This window comes from Candoia aspera, chromosome 2, assembly GCF_035149785.1.
Source record: "Candoia aspera isolate rCanAsp1 chromosome 2, rCanAsp1.hap2, whole genome shotgun sequence".
Taxonomy (NCBI): Eukaryota; Metazoa; Chordata; class Lepidosauria; order Squamata; family Boidae; genus Candoia; species Candoia aspera.
The window spans coordinates 198,167,789-198,191,311 of record NC_086154.1 but is presented as its reverse complement, the minus strand read 5'-3'; the positions used below and the strand labels follow the sequence as shown (position 1 = coordinate 198,191,311).

The 23,523-nt window shown below is 36.3% G+C and overlaps 1 protein-coding gene across 1 annotated transcript in view; it reads left to right on the top strand.

Moving 5' to 3' along the window:
* The window catches only part of PRUNE2 (prune homolog 2 with BCH domain), a 123,072-nt gene extending 103,810 nt beyond the window's left edge, over positions 1-19,262 (top strand). Inside the window, exons 12-20 of the mRNA XM_063295162.1 lie at positions 2,801-2,977; positions 4,720-4,822; positions 5,536-5,667; positions 5,930-6,016; positions 6,752-6,850; positions 7,978-8,013; positions 8,456-8,488; positions 10,626-10,673; positions 18,756-19,262. Of these exons, the coding sequence (XP_063151232.1) occupies positions 2,801-2,977; positions 4,720-4,822; positions 5,536-5,667; positions 5,930-6,016; positions 6,752-6,850; positions 7,978-8,013; positions 8,456-8,488; positions 10,626-10,673; positions 18,756-18,783 (743 nt within the window). The 3' untranslated portion in view covers positions 18,784-19,262. The remainder of the gene's footprint in view (positions 1-2,800; positions 2,978-4,719; positions 4,823-5,535; positions 5,668-5,929; positions 6,017-6,751; positions 6,851-7,977; positions 8,014-8,455; positions 8,489-10,625; positions 10,674-18,755) is intronic.
* Positions 19,263-23,523: the final 4,261 nt, after the last annotated feature.

Sequence of the window (23,523 nt, the reverse complement as noted above, 5' to 3'; positions counted from 1 at the left end):
TAACAATCTCAGATATGCAGATGATACCACTTTGATGGCTGAAAGTGAAGAGGAACTGAGGAGCCTTATGATGAAGGTGAAAGAAGAAAGTGCAAAAGCTGGCTTGCAGCTAAACCTCAAAAAAACCAAGATTATGGCAACCAGCTTGATTGATAACTGGCAAATAGAGGGAGAAAACGTAGAAGCAGTGAAAGACTTTGTATTCCTAGGTGCAAAGATTACTGCAGATGCTGACTGCAGTCAGGAAATCAGAAGACGCTTAATCCTTGGAAGAAGAGCAATGACAAATCTCGATAAAATAGTTAAGAGCAGAGACATCACACTGACAACAAAGGCCCGCATAGTTAAAGCAATGGTGTTCCCTGTAGTAACATATGGCTGTGAGAGCTGGACCATAAGGAAGGCTGAGCGAAGGAAGATCGATGCTTTTGAACTGTGGTGTTGGAGGAAAATTCTGAGAGTGCCTTGGACTGCAAGAAGATCCAACCAGTCCATCCTCCAGGAAATAAAGCCAGACTGCTCACTTGAGGGAATGATATTAAAGGCAAAACTGAAATACTTTGGCCACATCATGAGAAGACAGGACACCCTGGAGAAGATGCTGATGCTAGGGAGAGTGGAAGGCAAAAGGAAGAGGGGCCGACCAAGGGCAAGATGGATGGATGATATTCTAGAGGTGACGGACTCGTCCCTGGGGGAGCTGGGGGTGTTGACGACCGACAGGAAGCTCTGGCGTGGGCTGGTCCATGAAGTCACGAAGAGTCGGAAGCGACTAAACGAATAAACAACAACAACAACATCAACTTCATATTCTTGATTGCAGAGTGTTCCTGTTTTGCACATTAATGTTGACAAAGCAGCATGCAGTTCTCAAAGCCATTAATGTCAGGTCACATTAGAATAGAAAATCTTTGTATTCTTAGTTAAGTGGAAATAAAACTTATTTATTTAATAAGAATTTTATTAGATTTAAAGCAAAGACAAAAACTACAAAAAAGCAAAAAAAAAACTTACAAAAAGAAAAAAACTAAAAATTGTGAAAACAGAAGAAAAAAAATTCTAAAGATTACATAAAGAGGTGACTTCTGACTTTTAACAGCAAGAATATACAGCAATTTCCATAATCAATCCCTTACTCTATATCAAACCAAAGTCACATTATTTCTATAAATCATTCCATTAGCAAATTATAAAAATCACTAAACACAATTGCCTCTTCCTCTTACATTAAAAGAAAAAGAAATATATAAATCTCTAAATCAACTTCCCCCCGAAAAGCAACATTTATTTAATTATTTCTTTCCTACCACTGTTCTATACGTTTCTGTCCACTATAATAAAGAGCAAACTAAAAACATGTAAATTATCTGCTCTTACTGTATAATTAATAAAACTGCAATTATAACAATCTTAATTCTATTAAACCTAAAACCAAGCATTTATTGTTTATACTTTATTAATCTTAATCCAAGTCATTAAAGAAGAGTATGAAGTCAAACAAGCCTTAAAATCAATCAAAATGAACATTCTTAAATCCTTACCCCACTTCAAAATATATCAAAGCATTCACGTATCTCCACATTACACACAGCACATTTTTCATAAAAAAATCAAGCAGCCGAACAGCCCCCCTTAAAAACTCTGACTTCTCAGCAGAAAATCTCCCATAAAAAAAACCTCTTCCTTCCCATAACTTTTTATCAGAAAAACAATTCCATTTATGGTTTGCAATTTGAACTGTCCCTTTAATTCCTTCAGTTCCACAGTCTGGTCATTGTCAGCAAAAGCCTCAATCTTGCTGTCAGTAGAAACACTTCTATCATTGTTGAGCTCCTCAACTTCTTTCACAGAATCCCCAGCCAGATGACACATTTTAAAGCTGATGTTTTCTACAATGTCCTTTATATCTTGCATAATAGCTTGACAGGAATTGAAATGAATCTGTTTAAAAATCTGTTTAAACTCACAACGGAACTCTGAGAAAGTCTGCTTGATATCCTCCATGTTTCAGGCAGTAGATTATGCCACCCCCTAGATACTTGACTAGCGAAAATAAGAGTTAATGGAAAATTTCCAAAAGATGTTGACACAAGTGAAAAGTATGCTAACAGGCAGCTCCCAGGGAAAGTGTCAACAGAAAGCTGAAGATTCAAAACAGCAGATTCAACGTGTAGGAAAATAGTAAATTCTTCAAATTCAGTACAGGCATCCTTGCAGTTGAGGCTATTGGAGTTGGAATTGAGTAACATCTAAAGGGTCACCTTTCTTGCTCTAATATTAGAAGCTTTTAGAAAAGAATATTCTACCTAAGTAGCTTATGGTTCAGATGTTGTGAAGTTGCATCCAATTGCTGGTTTTTATTCTGCTTGGATTTACCACTTGTTTTGGTGGCTGATTTCCTTTGCTTTCTTGTTTTTGTTTAATAGTGTTCCTATGGAAAATTTGCAGTGGAAGGGATATGGTACCTTGAAAATTGTCTGTTTTTTAACTGTAGGGAACTGTCAATCTTCTTTTGTCTTTCTTTTCCACTATGTAACACAACAATAAATACAATTTTTGTTTAAGAATTTTTGTTCATTCATTTGCATTGGTAGAAGAAAATGGAGTGCTACAATTAAATTTGAAAAGAAGGAGGAAGGACACGTATTCATGCACCCTTATTTTTGAAAATAGTGTAATTTAGCTAATCATACAACTGATTTCAGAGTGGAACTCAGAAATTCAGGTTTGTTACTGGTTAAAGCAGGTTTTTCTTATATCAAAAACTGCTTATTTAAATTCTCTTTTCTTGTATTTTCAGAAGAGCAACCAGCCATTAAAGAACTTTCTCAAGAGGAATCTGAATCCATCCCAGAATATACTGCTGAAGAAGAACGGGAAGACAGCAGGTTATGGAGAACTGTTGTTATTGGAGACCAGGAGCAGAGGATTGATATGAAAGCAATTGAACCTTATAAAAAGGTTATTTCTCATGGAGGTACAGAAAATAATTCTGATTTATTAATTATACTAGTGTGGAGTAATTACAAAAATTAATTTCAAAATTAATTTGAAAGTACCTTAATTGTAAATGGTCTTGTGCACCTGAAATAAAATTTAGAATAAGTTTCCTTTGAATAAACAGAATTTGTGAGATACTGAATGAATTCTTTGGCTATTGAAAACTCCATAAATTAGCTATAACAACAGAATACTCTTCATATGAAATATGTGGGTTGATGAGTCATTAAATTACTTTATCCTGGGCATGATATGCTCTACTTTCCAGATCTCTTATTCATGGTTACAAAGAAAAGGCAGAGCTTAAAGAAAACACAATTTATTCAGTGTTCATGGTACATCTCTAGGGCTGTATATTGTGGGAACGTTATATCATGCAGACTGTTTGCTCTGAATTTAGTATGTGGTGTGAAACCAGCCATTGTAGTCTGTATACCATGGTTTATGGCAAAGGATCACAGCATATGCACCTGAAAGCTATTTGGACAGCCTTCAGAACCTCTCTCAAATTTGTCTCCAAAGGAGAAATAATTAAAAAGTGAGAGTAATGTAATTATACTGATTAGATTTAATTAATTTGTTTTTAATTAAATCCAGTGCATCTCCAACACACCACTCAAATGTCAACCATAATCCTCAGTTAGAAAAGTTGCTTATCCTTGATTTGTAGCTTAGTATGATGTGTGAATTCAGCCGTTGTGGTTTGTTCAACAATTCATGGTTGAGAAAATAATGGTTTAATACAATGTGTAATCCCAAGCATAGCCAGATTTACTGGAGCTATTGTAAGGTATGGTTTAATGATGTCTATGACTGCAAATTCCTCCCCACGCCCCATTTAAACCAATATACTGCAATGTAGGGTTTGGATATGCTGAGACTAGGATTTTGTACTTATTTTGTAATAAACAGGTGTCTTTTTGTACAAATGCAGTATGTCCTTGAAAGAGAAAAAGGCCTTCCTTTTTCTGTGTTTTTTTTAACTGTTGGAATTTAGCCCTGATATGGAGTGTTACATCTCCAATGTGTAGCAGTGGTTCATACCAACAATATCTCTATGTCAGCCTGCTTATTTATTTTATTTATTTTCTATCCCACCTTTATTATTTTTATAAATAACTGAAGGCGGCAAACATACCTAATTAATAGTTTCATCCAGGTCTAGGCAATTCTTGTGGGCTGCCTGATGAGCTAACTGGCCTATGGTTCTGGCCAAGGACCTGTAGGCATAGCAGAACTATATGAGTTCAAGCCTTTTACAACTAGCATCTGTTTTTTCAGTTCTTTCATTTACTCTCTTCGATCTACCTACTTATTAGGGTTTGCTAATTCTAGAATTATTTTAAATTGAGACTTTTAGAATAGATGCGACTATCAATTCTCCAAGTGAGAAAGCTCACTGGGAAAATCTCCGTTGTTGAGCATTCTTACATCAAATAGGAGGATGTCATGAGACACTCAGGTTTGGGGGCAGCTTTGTCTGTGGTTCAGTGCTGCTGAATACTTTGCATTTAGCTTCCCAGGTTTCTCTCCCTCATTAAAATGTCAGCTAGTATGCCACTATTCTGTATTGGTCCCCTCCCCAACACGCTTTAGCAGAGCAATACCACCTGGCCCTGAAATAGGCAATTGGTGGTAGGTGGCTTCAGTTCCTGGTGAGGCTTGCCAATTCTGTCATGTTAAGAATTGTTTGTGAGACATGTATTTTTGACTCCACAGGATACTATGGTGATGGCTTGAACGCCATCATTGTGTTTGCTGCATGTTTTCTACCGGATAGCAGTCAAACAGATTATACCTACGTCATGGAAAACCTTTTTCTGTGAGTGTGGAAACATTGTAGTAAAACTCTTTCATGTGGTGGAATAGATGATTTTCATTAAGAGTTTAAAAGTGAGATAAAGCCATGGCAATATGTTTCTTTGATGCTTAGTCCTTTTGAGTCAAACAGGTATTGGTTTTTATAAAGAAAGGAAAATACAATTAAAATATACTAGTGGAAAGAAGCCATGGGGAAGTGATTCCTGTTTTGCCATTGCTAAGAGTGAATTGAGCCTTAATATTTAAAGAAAGTTTTACCTGAGCTGCCCCTAACCTTCTACTGAAGTCCTATATAATTCCATAATAAAACTGTAATCTCTGATTGTGGAAAAGCCACATAGGTCAAGAGTTCTGTTTGAATTTCCGGACTGTATGCTTGCCTTGCATCCTGTCCTGGAAATGCTCCTAAATTCCCTGGCAATGGGAATGAGCACAGACATTTACTTGTACTGTAGTTTTCATACACTGAAGAATAAAATTAGCATGGGCTTTTTATTTAAATATATCACACTCCCAAAGGAGTGACAGTTTGACCTATATTGTGTAGTTACTTAGCATACAGGTGGAATTACACTCCCTCAGTTGCTAATTTTGTTTCTGGAAACTATGTATTGCTTAAGTGCTAGAGCATAGAGCCTTAAAAGGAAAAAAAATGCTTGTGAAAATATTGCTTGTTTCTCCCCACTTCTTTTTCTTCTTCTTCTTTTTGTTGAGATATGTAATAAGTACTTTGGAGCTCATGGTTGCTGAAGACTATATGATTGTTTACTTAAATGGAGCAACCCCAAGGAGAAGGATGCCAGGACTTGGATGGATGAAAAGATGCTACCAGATGATTGACAGGCGGTTTGTGGATCACTTACGTTTTCTAACTATTATCTTTCTTGGTCTGTTTATTATTTTAAATCCTCTTGCCCCATTCTCTTTAAATGCAAGCTGTATCTTTTGAGTATCTCTGGAGTTTAAGAAATAATACATTTAAGATTGCATGCCAAAAGTGTGTGAATCAGTGTGGGACAGTGGCTATACATAATGAACATATGACTTTCATTTTTCTCAACCAATTAATTTCATTGTGATGACTTAAAATACCTTTCTTTTTAAACAGATTAAGGAAGAATTTGAAATTATTCATCATAGTTCACCCCTCTTGGTTTATAAGGACAATTCTAGCTGTGACACGGCCTTTTATAAGGTATCATTTTCAGACTTACTTGAAATGCTGACCTTTCGCATTATCAGAAACTGCTTTAATTGTGAGATAAGCAAGTGGGAAAGCTAAAGAAGGAGCTTCTGGTTTAACTTTGTGCTATTGTGATAAATGTGTAACTTCACCATGAGTAAAGCTAACAAGGAGTAAACTTACCACTTACTTATAAAAATTCATTTTAACCTATGTATCACATTATCACAGAATAATCTATGTTGTGTGGGTTGGTGCAGGCAAAGTGAGTGCTCATTCTTTATCTGTACAAGCTGATCAGGTTTAAAATAATGCTGTGATCCCTCTTCTAAGCTCCTCATGAGCCCCCAAGGGTTACCAACCCATAATTTGATAATCCTGAATTCAATCATTTATTTAGAATATACTGTATGTTAGTGAAAAAAATGTTTGCAGAAGAAGCACTGTAGTGGTAATGCAAGAAATACGTGAACTGAGAGTGAAGAAGTCCCTGCCTAGATCTCACCTAACAAAGTAAGGTAAGTAAGGTAAACTTAAGTAAGTTACCTTAGATGAGGTTCGTATGAAAATTACTGAAATAATCTAAGAAAGTAATCTAAACATTGAAAATGTACCATATCAATATTATGCATATAGCTAAGATCATCTATAGCCCAGCCTGTAATTCAGCAGCTTGTTAGTTAACATGGAGCTAAATTTTATAGATCCATATTGCTTAACCGGTGAATTGTGCTTTTTGTGTTTCAGTTCAAAATTCAGTAGTAAGATACAGTATGTCAACACTTTGGCAGATCTTAATGAACTAATTCCAATGGAATATGTAAATGTCCCAGAAAGTATTGTCAAGTAAGTGAAGAACATTTGGAGAATAATAATGAGATAAGTTTCTTCTGTAAAAGAAAGGATTGCTATTTTTAAGAAAATTTTATTTTATCTGAGTAGTAATATATAATATTTACAAAGTACTCAACATTGTGATTAAAACTGAACAGTGCTAGAAATAATTTGTTACCTTGTTTGATTAAAATTTAAAACAATTTAAATTACAATATGGTACCAAGCCCTGCGCCAGGACCAGGGCCAGGACCAATTGGTTAAAACTACAAGGAAGTAAATTCAGGCTAGATGTCAGGAGGAACTCCTGACTGCATGAACTGTTACCTGTAGAACAGGTTGCCACACAAAGTGGTGAGTTCTCTTTTATTGGAGGTTTCCAAACAGAGGCTGAATGGTCATTTATCAGGATGCTGTAGTAGATCCTGCTCTAAGCAAGAGTTGGACTAGATGGCCTCTTTGGTATCTTTCAACTCTATGATTCTGTGAAAGATCCAAGAGTGTATTCCAATGAGTTATTGATGGAGTAATTTATTCGTATCATCTTTTGGCAGAAGTAGAAATCAATGGTTTTCAAAATATTTTTGAGAACTGCATGAGACATTGTAGAATTGGAATATATTTTATTTACAGAATGTGAGAGGAAAGTCTCAAAGTGTTCATGCTCTGAGCACTGATGTTTTGGGGAAACATCAGTGGTTCCTGGCTTGGGGACTGCATGCTTTATAAATTGTTCTCCAATCCAAAACTCTCAGGGCTTGCTAAGGATGATGGGATATTAGTTCAATATAGCTGGACAGTGCCAAGATGGGGAAAAACCAGAATACTTCATGGTCTTTACCAGTTCTCAGTGTGTGCATAGTAGACCTCAATGTGAACATGCCAACCTACTAATATCAAAGCAAATCTGCAACCCATTGAATAAGGTCCAAAGGTTCACATTGAAATAGACATTTTAGCACACCTTTGCATTGACATGTAATGCACATACAAGAGCCTCAGTGCTGACTCTACATTTTAAGTTGACCTTGGGAATAGGTTCCTTGTGATGTAGAGATGATACATTTGGGATAAATGTGATGTCTGCATATTATTTGACCTTGTATATTTCTGTCCTTCACCCACTTTTATCTTGAAAGGTATGATGAAGACAGATCCATTCAGAGAAGAGTAAGGTAAAACTCTTGCTCTGCTGCAGCCTGTGCTGATGTTTTTAAGTGACTGAGGACGTGTGAGGCAGTGTAGGATTTCAGCAGCTGACATTTAAAAAGATCCCATAAGCTCCGTGTCATGAACGTCATGCATGAGCTACTGAGATCAGTTATAAATTTCCTTAATTTGGCCTATTCTGGATTTCAGTTCAATCACTTTGTCAGCTTTGTACAGCACGCATGCTGCAGACTCCTGCTAGCTTTACAAGACCTGCCTATACATGGACTAAATACACTGTATATATGAAAAATGAAATCAAAATCAGTGACACTTTAGAAAAAAATCATATGTTGGGGCATAATTTCACAAGCATGTTCCTTGCTTGATTGACATTCTGCTTTTCCCTGCTTCTGTCCTATGCTCTGCTTGCTTCTTCTCCTCCATCAATAACTTTTACTCATGCAGACTGGATGAAGAGCTGAGGGAGGCATCAGCAAAGTAAGACAGAATTCTGATAATAACTGGTATTACATTTTCATTTCTAAAAAAGATTAACCATTAAGAAAATGCATATTAATCCTACACATGTCTACACAGAAGTAAGCACCACTGAGAATAGTGAATATTATTGCTATGTAAATGTGTATAGGGCTGCGGCATGGCCTAGCGGTCCTGGGAATTGTAGTTCAGCAGCATCCTAGTTTAGTCAAATCATAGTTGCTAGGTTAAATGTTATTTTTTAGAACATGGTGCACAACCTAATCTCTAAGACTTTATATGCCCAAACCCACTTTTCAGTGGCTGCGAATTTTCAATAACTGAGTAACTTTTCAGTAACTTGGAGGTATTAGGACTGGATAAGTTGCCATAATACAAATGATTGAGTGTAAAGAAAGAATCTTATGAAGGAGTTAAAAACATGTTGTCTTTAGTTTGGATGCATCCACTTTCTGCCATTATGTCACCAAGATATAAATCCACTATATCTTTGTTAGAAATGATAATCCAAATAATATATTCAAAGACATTTATTTGAAAGGGAGTCCCAAAAGTTTTAGCTAAACTTACTTCTTAATTGAATGTGTTTTCTGTCAGTCTGATAATTTTGTTTACTTTTTCTTAGGATAAAAATTATTACTGACCAATTTAATTGGCTAAGCTAGACTTGAATATGACATCTGGCAAATTGGATGATAAAATATGATTCCCTTTATGTATTCTAAATCAGATTAGATCTTTTGAAGATCACAAAAATATTTCCAGAGAATATAGTTCTACTCATGTCCAGGACTTTACATTGTCATGAGGATTCATTTTATGGACAAGAAAATAAAGAGACCTACCATAACACAATTTAATGGACTGTTAATTAAATAGTGAATGGGATTTTACACATAGAAAGCACACATAATCAAAACATACATAATCTACTGTACATCCTGTAAAATTTATAAAATATATGTAGATGTACCTAACATGCACATAATGTTCAAAATGTACAAACGTTGTCCAGTGTGATTTACGAACAACCTTTGTATGTTACTTGGGGCAAAGTTTCTTGTTGTCTAAAGTCCAGATTTTGATCATTGCATCCACCAAATGATCCACTGAATTGAGGTTTATTAAAATGAGGGTTGACTGTCAGAAAAAATTGCTACTGAGTTACCACAAGTCTAAATAGTATTTTGCTGGACTGTCAATTGCATGAGCTTTAGCACCCTGAAAAATGCAAATTTTGTTACCTTATAATGTGATTATAGTAGTAACTTTGTGGATCAAAGCAGCCATTTCAGAAAGCTTGAATAAGCTGCTGGTATGAAGCTGAACTCCAGTACACTATTGTGAAGGTGTATCTATTTTAAATGATGCATAAAATTACTTTTAGTGATGTAACTCCAATCTGCCTATCTGCTTGCAGTCCTAGTACACTTGATGACCACAAGCAAGATTTTGATAGATTGCATCAAAAAAGCTGCTCACAGCAGTTGAAAATTTGTCATGACTATCTTAGTATCCTACTGCTCTGATTATAGCTTTGTGATGGTATAGGTTGATGCTATACTATATTTGGTAATGATGGATAATATCAGTGCAGTAGTTCAGAGTCATGGAATTATAGAAAATACCATTTACATTTTAATGTACATACCTTGTACAAAAGATGTGATGCATTTTCCAGCCAGCATTAAAGATGCAATTGTATTCATATTACTGCCCTATAGCCTGATTCTATCTATACTTATACAAAAGGAAGTCTCTATTAGTACAATAAAGCTTATCTGAGGTAACTGTTTATAGGAGTAGTTGTTGCTGTATTTAAAACTACGAACTCTTAAAATACTTGTGCATTGTTTTTGAAACTTCTTGCATAACTGATTCCAAAGTAATGTTCCAATTAATCGGTTGCTACAAACAGCAAAAAAGTCTTGTAGCACTGTACATTTATTCGGGCGAGCATTTCTCTTGGCCATTGGGGAGACGTTACTTAATGGACACTGGATATATATGATAAAACAAGTTTGCCTGTGAAAATGTCTTAATTCTGTTTTTAATGTAAATATGTATCTCTCAATATCTATCCTTAACAAATGAGATAAGAATATATTTAATATTTTTCATTTTCCCTTGCATGCAGAGCAAGCTGTCTTTCAAATGAGCCAGAAGTAACTTCAGCCGAACAGAAGTAAGAATTTAATAAACAAGCCATTATATATGAGTATTATTCATTACAACATTATGCAAGAAACATAGAAGAACTGGGTAAACTCCAGGTAGTCTCTGTGAGATCCTAATACTGATATGTGGCCTTTTAGACAGCAGGTCAAGGTTCATTTAGATAAAAGCTGCTGCCAAATTTATTATAAACATGCAGTAACTCATGACATAATCCTATTATTAGGCTAATAAAGTATATGTTAATACTTTCAACTTATTAGCAATTTAAGACAATGGACATAATTTGCAACCTTGCTTTGATGAAACAACCTTTTTATTTTTCTGGAGTCTACCCGATCTTCTTTTTTGTTTGTCCTCTTACCTTTTTATATTCATTGTAAAATCTTTCATGGAGCTGCATTTTCATTTGCCTTTGTGGTTTGAATAGCAAACAGTAAATGCTTTTATAAAAAAGCAGAAGTGTTTTGCATGTTTTGAATGCTTGTGAAAACATGGTGTTAGAAGAAACATGTAGCAGTGTTTAATCCTTGAAGAAAACAGTAAGTGAATGTAGTATGTCTGGTAGTAGTTATTTATTATTCTGCAAATTGTAAAAGGAACATTGGGTTGGAATGTCCTTATTTATATTTAGATTTACAGTAAGCATGACTCATTAGGTTCTATTGATTTCAATTGCTCTATTCTACTGTTAAAATTTGTATTCAGCTCAATTTTATAAAGGAACTAAGTTGTCAAGGATCCAGTCCAAAGTGGGTTAGTCATGAACGTGAGTTATGACAAGACCACCATTAATGTCTTGATTGGGACTATAAATTATAGACCCTTAAAACACTATAATTACAGAATATCCTTACTTTTAATTTTTGACAAAGTTGCTTTTGTTTTATTGAGTTGAAAATGGAGCCTTCAGACAAAAGATGATCACAGTGTGTTTAGTAGCTTGACTACTACTGGTAATAAATGGATCTATTTTTCTTATCAGTTATGGTATTAGGTGGCATTATACCTTGGAGCAACCCATTAATATAAAGTGCAATAATGGTAACTACTACTAGAGGAAGAAATCACAGCTCTTTTTCTGTATGTTTGCTCCACAGTATGTCATCCCATGCCTCTATATACTGTAAGTGAGTAATGAGGTGGAAGAGGTATTGTGTTATAAACAAATACTTAAAATTCAGATGATTTTATAGTTCAGAAACAATTCTTAAGTCATGTTGGACTGGGCATGTAGCCCTCTTGCATGGATGAATAATAAAAGTGATGGGCTTCCTGTTAGACTTATGAACTGCAAGCATCTCAAATCTGATAGTTTCTAGGTGTGCCCTACAGTTAAGCTAGTTAATGCCAGACTTGTACCTCTGTGCTAGACCCACAGAAGTTGTGCTCTCCAAAGACCTGGGTGTGGTTGTCCTAACAGTCAGGAATCACGCTGAGACGAGGAGTAGGTCTCTAGTGTTTATTACTGCTACATAAGACAGAATCCTAACAAACTGAAGAAGCGTGGGAAAACCCAGACAGATAAACCCCAAAAGTTAAGGCGGGTCTGTTCTGTGTCTCTTTGAATGGCTGCTTAATTCCTCAGTACTACGCATGCATTTTCCCCCCTGGATAGAGGCCCCCTCCTGCTCGCCATCAGTACTCATGACAGTGGTCCTAAATAGCCTCCCCCAGGTTTCTGTGAAAACATAATTATAATGTGATAAAATAGGAATATAATTAAATACAAAGGAACTAATATTTACATGAATTAAGTTTTCATTAAATGTAATTAAGTCAAATTCAGATTTTCTCCCAGCCCCATCTAGTTTATTCCTGCCCACTTTTTGGAATGTTGTGCTCTGCACAATACTCAAAGGCCAATGTTCTTGGTTCAGAATATGTTACAGAAACCTTCCTTATGCAGATAGGAATGGATAATAAGTTGTCCTGTAAGGTGGCCTGCAAATAAAGCTTCAGGTTGTTTGCCATGCTTATTTTTCCATTCTTATTGCATCTGTAGATAGCTAGACCTATTTAGGATGGCTTGGTCCCTCCTAGATAAGGTGGGCCCAGAGAAACACTTGCTGTGAGGACTTTTCCAGGTATCCATTGGAAAAAATCACTTGGATTTGCTTGGATTTGGACTCTGGCTATGCAGGTCCTGTGGAATTGGCTGAGATATAATCTTGCTTAGTTATATAGGAAGAATAGAAGAGAATATATGTAGCTCAGTGTTGAACTGTAGAGTCTTTGGTCCTCTCTGAGCTTGGTTGTTTGCTTGCAGGCGTTTCATTACCCAACTAAGTAACATCATCAGTGCTAGTGAGTGTGGGGTTTTTGGTCTTTTTGTTTCCTTCTTAGCTTTTTTATTGTCTCTTTTGAATGGTATGTAAATGTGGTCATCAATAGACACATAGAGATAAAACACATTTGCACACTGTTCAAAAGAGACAAAAAAAAACTAAGAAGGAAACAAAAAGACCAGAATACATCCTTTCCAGCAGCCAACATTCAGATGAGCAGACAAACAATCAAGCAGAAAACAATACCCTAACTGAGGAACTACCAAGGAGAAAACCACACCCCCACCAACACTGGCAGGACAAGCTACTGTATATAAACAGGGAGCAAACCCCACACTCACTAGCACTGTCGATGTTACCTAATCACGTAATGAAACATCTGCAAGTCAACAAGCAAGCTCAGAGAGCAGCAGGGACTCCACAGTATATGGGAAGAGTTGAGCTGTTCAGTCCTGAGGAAGCGGACAGGGTTATTGGGGTTCTGAGCTCTGCCCTTTGTGCTTTAGATCCATATCCCACCTGGCTGGTTAAGACCTCCTGAGAGGTGACACGTGTGGTGGTGAATGCTTCTTTAAGGGAGGGACAGTTACATCTATTGTGAAAGAAACAGTGTTTCACCCGGTCTCTAAGAAGCCATTACTAGATCCAACAGAGCTGTACAATTTTCATCTGATCTACAACCTTCCCTTCTTTATAGTCAGGTTTCAGGTCAGGTTATAGTACTGAGATGGCATTGATTGCGATTGTGGAAAACCTCTAGCAGGCACAGGATGGGGTAGTGCATTTGTCCTTGTCCTCCTTGATCTCTTAGCTTTCAATACCATTGATTGGGATATCCTTCTGGATGTGTTTAGGAGGTTGGGAATGAGAGTCACTGGTTCTCCTTCCTTCAAGACCAGTTCCTGTCAGGTGTTGGTGAGGGGAGAGAGGTCCAGCACTAGACCTCTGCATTGCAGGGTGCCTCAGAACCTCACTCTCTCCACACTCCTGTTCAATATTTACACGTAGCTGCTGGGTGAGATCACTCACTGGCATAAGGTTAAGAACCATCAGTACGCTGATAATATTCAGATGTACATGTTTTATGCTGGGCTGCCCAAGTGATGCTGTCAAAGTTTTTTCCCATTCCCTGGAAGCTGTGGGGGTCTGGATGGGGAAGAACAGGCTGCAATTCAACCCTAGCAAGACCAAGTGGCCCTGAGTTTTAGGGGCCCCAGTCCAGAGATTTTCCAATTCTGTCTGTGGAAGTGCTTGCAGTCCATCAGAGTAGGTGCACAATTTGGGGATTCTTCTGGTCTTACAGTTACTCCTCAAGGTGCAGGTGGAGCTGTGCCCAGCAGGCCCTTTGCACAAATGCATCTTGTGGGCCATTTATGCCCATTCCTAGAAAGGTAGGCTTTGCTCATGGTCACTCATACTTTAGTCACTTCCTTTTTGGACTATTGCAATGTGCTGTACATGGAGCTGCCCTTTAAGACCATTCAGAAGCTATAGCTGGTCCAGAATGAGTGGGACAGGGTACTCTTTGGTGCACTTTGGTATGCCCACATAACACTACTGCTTTACAAGCTGCACTGCCTCCCAGTAAGCATCTGGATGCAATTTAAGGGGCTGGTGGTCCTCTATAAACCCTACATGGCATAGGTTGCTTATGGGACCACCTTTCTCCTATTGTGTCTGTTCATCGCACCAGATCTGACAGGGTGGACATATTCCAGGTCTCTTCTGTAGAACAATGCCATCTAGTGGGACTCAAAAAATTAGACTTCTCTGTTGTGGTATCTTCCGTATGGAACTATATCCCCCTAAGATCTGGATGGTCATCCATTTGAAAATCCTTGAAGACCTGGCATTTCCCTCAGGATTTGGGGCCAGGTTGTTAGCTGAACCTGACGAGTATGATATTTTGACTGTGAGACAATATTTTAGGGCTCTTGAAGGCATTGTAATAAAGTTTTTATGATATCTTATATTTTATTATTTTTGTATTATGAATTGAAGTGTCACAAGGTTGAGATGGGCAGCTACATAAAATTTATAAATAAACTAGACAACCTGTGACCCATTGGGTCATTGTTTCAGAGAAACAGGAAATGTTTCATGATATTTTGTATTATGTGATAAAGTGTTTTATGATAATTTTAATGTCATAAAATGTTTTATAACATTTGCCAAATTTCAGTTCCATGGGTGTCATGGGTCCTGGATTTTGGACGCATTCTGTAACTTAGCCCATTTGAGGTACCTTGGTTCAAAAATTATTGGCCTATGACGCACTGTTTTGCCCAGTTAAAGTTACAGACAAACAGACCCGGGAGTTTTAGTGGTATATAGATAAATGGCACCTTAAAGGATTACAGATTTATTATACATTGCACTTTCATGTACTAGATTTTCACCAAATATATCAAGTGTAATCCTGAGCTTTGATGCATTCATGTAAATATCTGTATGTGTCTGTAGGGGAAAAAAAAAATCAACAGTGAGACCAAATGCCTATGCAAAGTAAGAAATAACCTCAGAAGTTATCAAGCATCTGTCAGATGCCAATGTATGACTGTTTCCAGCTATGTGAGTCACAAGTTGTACACTTGGCAATTAGATATTTATGCAGTTCTTGATACAAATGAATTCTAAAATAATTATTGCAAGATAGGTAATGTCTGTCTTTCCTGACTTATAGTTTACATATAAGACAATGTAAGCCTACCCCTTTTTGCTACCAAGCCTAAAATGCTGTTGTATCTATGCTGTCAATAAGTATATTGACATTTTAATAAGAATTTTATTAAATTTGAAACAAAGATAAAAACTACAAAAAAGCCAAAAACTACAAAAAGAAAGAAAAAATAAAAATTGTAGAACACAGGAAAAAGAATTTTAAAGATTACAAACAAAGGTGACTTCCGACTTTCAACAGCAGGAATATACAGCAATTTCCATAGTCAATCCCTTACTCTATATCAAACCAAGGTCCCATTATTTCTATAAATCTTCCATTAGCACATATACAGATCACTTATGCATTTGCTCCTTCCTTTTATATATAAAAGAAAAATATATAAGTTTCTAAATCAGTTTCCCACCCCCCTAAAACAACATTTATTTAGTTATTTCCTTCCTGCTACTATTCTATATATTTCTATATATCCTATATATTTCTGTCCACTATAATAAAAATTATAAAAACACATAAATTGTCTGCATTTATAATTAATAATAATACAACAATCTTAACCTTATTAAACCTAAAAAAACAGGCAATTGTTAGGGTTATAAATCTTACAAATCAAATAAACCTATCTAGTAAATCTTAATCCAATTCATTAAAGGGAAATAGAATCATAATAACCATAAATCATTGTCCAGCCAATTACACATTCGTAATTTTTTTTTACCTCAGCTCAAGATAGACCCAAACACTTACATATCTCCCTAAAATATATAAATTATCTACTTTTATACTTAATAATACTATAGCAATCTTAACCCTATTAAACCTAATAACCAGACATCTGTTGTTCTACCTTATAGATACCTTATACATCTTAAAAATCATACAAATCTTGAAAAAAAACCCCAAAAGATCTTAATCCAAATCCAAGTCATTAAAGAAAAATGCAATCATAGAAGTCTCATTGACAATCCAATATAACATTCTTAATTTTTACCCTACTTCAAAATAAACCAAACAATTTATATATCTTCTTATTAAATACAGGGCATTTTTCTTACAAAAATCAAACAGCCCAACTTCCCTCCCTTAAAATCGCAGATTTCTCAGCAAAAGAAAAACTCCCCCAAGGCAAGTCTTTTTCTTTCCCATAACAATCCCTGAAGAAGTCATAACAAGTAGCTCTTCTAGTAATCTGCAGTTCAAACTTTCTGTTTAACCCCATTACCACCAAAATATAATCCTCATCTGGCATTACTTCAATTTTACTGTCAGTAGAAAAATCTTCATCTGTATCAAGATCTTCTTCTGTAGAAACATCATCCAGATGACACATGTTAGAAATTATTTTAGAAATCATCTCTTCCCCATTGTTCCGCATCTCCTGCAGAATATTCTGATAGAAATCTGATAGAATCTCTGTATAAGTCTGCTCTGACTCACAACAATCCTCCATGTTTCAGGCAGTAGATTATAACACTCCCTAGATACTTAATGCACAAATAGGAGCTAATAAGTTAATAATAAAAACTTCCAAGTGAAATTGACAAGAGAAGGTACAGCAGCTTCTTAAAAAAGTGAGCAGAGAACTAGAAATTCAAAACAGCAATTTCTGCATGCAGAAATTTTTTTTTAATCTTCAAATCCAGTACAAAAACAGTGACAATGAAGCAGTTATTTATTCTCACTTCTCCTTATTCTTTAAATGGGAAATAAGCCAAAACATTAAAAGATTTTAAAAAATTAATCCAAAATAACGATAAACACCAAGTAGAGAGCCTCTCTTAGGGCACAAAATGTCAAATAAATAAACAAACAAACAAATAAGATGTTCTAGAAGGCTTAACTTATTGTCCCAAAGGACTGCAATGTAGCGTGGAAAAGATGAATTCCCTGTCTCTGGCGATTCACTGGCTACAAAACGGCGTTGTGGAGCACACATGGGATAATTCCGAGCATTTTCTAACCATGAAAACGTTCTAGGGCTGCAGGAAAAGCCTACCTGTGCCCCAAAAAAGCCCGCGTTGTCAGATCTGCCTGCAGAGCTCACAGACACAGCTGGTCAGTCAGCCCTCAGTCCCTCACTGGAAGCCAGTATATCAACATTGTTGGCACTTGAAAAAAAAGATTCAATTGAAGCATAGGAGGCAAAAGTATTAAGTATGTTCGCCACCTTGAGTTGACAAAAAGGGTGGAATAAATAATAATGACAATGATGATAATGATACAGTAATAACAGTAATCTTGTTTCTGCTAAATGCTTATACCAGCAAAGGTATCAAGTTCAGAGTTATCCATAGAGTCCACAGTGTTCATTGTGAAGTTGTGATGCAATTGCTATTCCTTATGATGTCATAATGTTTGTACAAAAAGGATGGAGTTTGCATCATGAGGTCACAATGCATGTTTTGTCACCCTCCCTCCCTCGTGGATATTCATGCCAAAGCCCTGGATCATTTAGGTCATGCTTTAAAAGGAGGAAAAGATGAGGGAAGTGTTATAATGAAGCAGAATAAAAGTTCAAATGATATTTGAGATGGCTCAGCTTTTATTATGTGTAATGTCTGGGTCTGGGCAGTTACCAGATAGTGACCCATCCCACCCAGTCATGCAGAGGGGGCATGCTACGGATCCCATCGGCAAGGGAGTTTCACTTGGCGGGGTCCAGGAGACGAGCCTTCTCTGCAGTGGCGCCTGCCCTTTGCAACATTCTGCCCCCCAAGGTGAGGCAGGCCCCTTCGCTCCCAACCTTCCAGAAGGGTTTGAAGACCTGGTTCTGCCGCCTCGCCTGGGATGGGAAGGGAAGCAGCTCTTCCTGGGGGTGGCTGGTGGTGTAGAGTTCTCCCTGCCGAATGTAAATTGTCCCACTTGGATTTTATATTTCTTTATTATTTTAGTATTTTGGATGTTGACTTTATATGTTGAGGTTTTAAAGGGATAATTTTATTGTAAACCACCCAGAGTCCCCCTCTTTGGGGGGAGATGGGCGGTAATGGAAATTTGAATAATAATAAATAAATATTACTAGGACTAGCTATATGTTTATTCTGCCCTTTGCTCCTTAGAGGAAGTCCTGGATACGTCTGTAACAATCCATTGTACTGACCCTTTTCTGTTTCTTTTTCTAAAGCATCAACACGACAATGAAAAATTCTTAACTCCCTTGGCAAATTGGAGAAGAAAGTGTTGATCCGTTTGATGTGCCTGAGTCTTGAAGATGGGGACGGTTTTGGCTTCTCGTCTGAGCACAATCCTCCAGGATCTTCTTGTGCACAAATCTCATTTATTTCCTTAAAGCCCGTCTGTGCAAGAAGGGCTCCTGGTAGATTTAACCCTTGTTCTCTGATCACTCAGTGTTATTCAGAGCATTCTGAGATTAAAAAGGAGGTGGCTGCTACTGCCAGAATAGCAGCAGGATGCAGGTAATGACTTTGTGTATTATTATATCAGGAGTGCATCTACAATAAGGAAAATTATGCATTTTTGAATTCCAAATTATTTTGCCATTAATGTGCCTCACCTGTGATTTTATAGTGTGGTTTAGTTATCTCTGTTGTTTTCTACATATTTATGTATTTATGGCTAGAGATGTTAGCTCCCATGCAACAACACTGAGGTTCTCTCCTCTCCTCTCCTCTCCTCTCATATGTGACTAACTATCACATTTGGGCTGCAAAAACAACCATGAGATGGCTGCGAAGAAAGACAGAGAATGTGGTGTTGCCATCTAGTGGAGATTTGTGTCTTTTCAACCCAGATATGGTAGTCCTCTCTAGGCTGGGATTTTAGGGCATTTTAAAGGACCTCTGATTTGCATACAGAAGTCTCGTAAAAAAAGATACAGGGTCCCTCTTCACACAGCATTGCCATCTCCATATCAAGATCTGAGTCAATATTTTCCTGACTTTATGCAGTTTTCTGAAATCAGGGCAAAGCTGAACCCATGTTTTTGCACTGCTTGGGTCTGTTTTTTTCCCACTGGCTTTGGTCTTGTTGCACCTTTCTTCCCTAAAGCAGGTAAGCCCTTGGTCAGCACCTACTTTCATGTAATTAAGATAGGAAAAGAATGCAGGCAAATGTATTATTGAACCAGGCGGTTCTTACTCCTTCTAGTCAGATACATATTCACTGCAAAACAACAACAACAACAGAAAACCCTGCTGGGCTTGATGTTCTCTGTTGAGAAAATTGAACTCACTAAACTTTTGTCTCATCCTACTCCTAGTCTCACTCCTCCTCTCCCCCCCAATAAAAATGCTATAGTCCAGCCTACAGTGATGGTTAGAACTGTTGTGAAAAGCATTCTGTTGCAGATGCCACCATGCTATCCTTCAAAGATCACCACTAGAAGATACTGTTAAATAGAAACAAAAACTATGGTGACTTCTAGCTGTAACAACCATTTTGGGGGGCGATAGATGGCTGGACATGCAAAAAAAAAAAAGACTGTCTCCTTGTGGCCCTGCCTACTTACTTCTTGGCTCTGCCAATGTATCAGTGCAGAGTATTTCTTGAAAAAAAGGGAAGCCTCAGTTTTCACTAAGATCCTAACATGCTTCAGAGCCTTCACGGATCTTGATTTGCCACTGTTAACTGTAATTTCACTGTTTTGCCCCTGTAATTTTTGTGCTTTTTTTCACTATTCAAATTGCAGATAATATGTAGGACCATTCTTAATCAAAAGATGGAATAATTTTTCTTAATTATGTAGAAGTAATCATGAAGGAAACAAAATTTCAAGAACTCACATAACCTAATGTATATGGGGAGACAGATGACTATATAAAGAACATATATGGATAGCAATGACATCCAATATGTAATGGATTCAGCAAGCTAAAACACATAATAAAATGATGGGATCATATTCTGAAACATTGGCACAATACAAAATAAAAAATAGTTTGATTCCTATACTAATATTCACAGCTGTCAAAGCATCAAATCAACATTTATTGCTAATTATTGCATCATGCAGTCATAGAAAAAAGCATTCCTATATTAAGGAGAAAGCTTACACATTCTGAAAAATGCTAGTTAACTTCAAAGCATGGTGACCAAGGAATCACTTGACCAACTGGAGTATATTGCTAGGAGTTAATAGCATTATATTATGTTATTTAGTAAGTGTATTTATTTAATCAAACTTTGCAGTAAGAACAGGAATAACATGTTCATACCAATTTATTATAATAAGCTTAAAAATCACCCAGTATTATCATCTTCTTGTAGCAATATAGCTTTCCATAGGTTTAGATATATGCAATGGTATCTTAAGGTCATTAATATTATTAATCATCATTAATCATTAATAATCATAGTGGATAGAAGTGACCTAGAGTGGCTATGTTTGCAGTTTTCTCCACTGATAGATCATTCAGAATATATTGAATAAATAGTTCATCTCCTAGGGAAACTACCAAACATATACATCATAAAAAAGAAGGAAGCCAGCATCTAAACTATCAGTGTTGGGCAAAAAAGGGCTTGCCTCCATTTCAATATGCAGAATAGAATTATATTTTGCTATATATGAGATGGTAGCAAATATACAAATTAAGTGATCAATTAATTCACTAATTTAGCAATCTGTCTTATCCTTCCCCCATGTTTTATGCTCCTAAAATCATATCATGCGTATTCACACAGAATGTTCTCTCAGGCCTTCATTTGTTACTGTTTTTAAAAGTAAGTTTAAATCTTTAAACTAAATTTTAAAACTTAAAAATAACACTAGAATGTTAAAATTGTATTCCTTGGCATAGGTATTTGTTTAAAACCTCAGTGATGTCATAATGATGGCACATGCATCATGATGTCATCATACAAAAGACATGATTATATAATTTATGTGAGTCATATCATAACGTAGGCACATAATTGTTTAGTTTTCTATTCTGTATTTTAAAATTTTATTTATTAATAATTTTTAAAAAGAAAAAAAGCAAACAAGCAAGCAAAAGGAGAAAATAAAAAAATTGATACATAAATATAATATTTATATGTGGACAAAGGAATTATCAAGGTTGTACAGTTAGTGCTCAGCGTATCTGTATTATTCTGCATTTTAAATCACCCTGAGTCCTTGGAATTAGAGTGGTATAAACACTCATATAAATAAATAGAATAAATAACATAATTTGCACAAGAACGTTATGGCATGCATCCCATCACTTGCTCCCTCTTGCCATCCCTTAGGTGCCTGTGTTCCTTGATACCACACAAGTTGTGTCATCAGCTCTTGGGAATGGCATTCTGTTCAGTTTAGGATCTATGCTTTGTTTATCATTTGTCTTCAGTTTCTGTTTAGTATTTTAATCCTTGGACTGAACTGAATACTTGCTTTCTTAAAAGCTGCCTTCTAATTTTGATGTAGCACCATATTTATTTATCTTCATTTTCATGCTCGTTTTGTTGTCTAATATAAGCTTGAATTTCCATTAAAAATTCTGTGAAGGCACCAAGGGTATAAAGTGAGAAGCAGAAATCAATTCCTATGCTGGAGTGGCTTTCAGAATAGCACCTGAGATCTTACAGTTCATTTGAGTTAATTAAGAGTTGGGTTGTTCATATCTTTGTCAGTAGAAAATCTACTTCTTATCTCTTTATTTAGTAAGTGAAAGTTAACAATATTTAAGTTACCATTCAAATGTTAAGTTAACCCTGATTTGAATCTTCAACATGGAAACCTGATAGATGTTTAGATACTAAAACCCGGAACAAGAGGGAGTCAGTTACATAGATTTATTACTCATCCACAATATTTCTAAAAAGTTTGTATTAAGAAACAAGCATTTAGAAGAATAGGATTATTTGCAGTTATGCCATGAGAGCTGTCCCTGCACAATATATCATCTTGTTATCATACTATATTAATAGTATATAATCAAAAACAGTCCTGTAAATTAGTACCTCAATTATCATTAGAGCCAAAATGCATCCCCCGAGGACTACTTGAGTCCTACTCAGATTCTGTTTGGAAAACTTGCAATTATCATAGAAATAAAGACGCTTTTACGAAAGTTCATAATCAACTTTGTATTGTTTCTCAACTCTGTTTAAATTCAGAACTGATGGTATACTTTAAAAGTCCTCATGTGGGAGGATGATGACAGTGTAAGATTCCCTTCACTACCACTTATGAATAGATATTGTTTACTCTTCTCATTCTACCATCTCCTGGGACTACAGTGAATCTGTGGAGATGGTCTGCTTGCACTGGTTTGAATGAAAGAAGCAGTGTTATACACAAAGAGTGTTATGTGGCTGAAGAAGGAGTTGCCCTGTCTTCAAGTAAATCATCCTAACAGTAATGATATGTGCTTTGGTGTCAATTTTGAGCTCTCATCTGGGTTATATGTAGGTTAACTGAGTGTACGAAAACTGTATCTTAGGGTATAAAATCAGCTGCGTTTTGTTGTCTGCTATAATACCACCTCTCTCTGGTTGAAGAAATGGATCTGAGAATTCAATCTGTATTGAATTCTTACCATCATGCTGCTAGTTCATTTTGAGAGACACTGTGTAAAAATTTAAATGGGCCATATTTATGGAATTTAAATACATAAGCTGGTTTCCCAAGCCACAATTAGCGTAACATTGTGCTTTTTATCTCACCAGTTTCAGTGGAATAATGGTTTTTAATTCTACATTACTCTGTGGCCCTTGAGATTAACTAATAGGAAGGAACAGCGTCCTCTGCTCTTAAGTCTTCATCAGAAGTTTAACGTTTAGGGCTTAGAGATAAACATCAGCTGCAAGCTGCTCTTAAGCACACAACTACATGTGCACACAAATACACATCTACGCCCACAATGGAGAACTTGCCATAGCTCCAAAATAGAGATGATTTTCAGTGTTACAGTGTAAGGTTTTTTACGGTTTGATTCTGTCCGTGT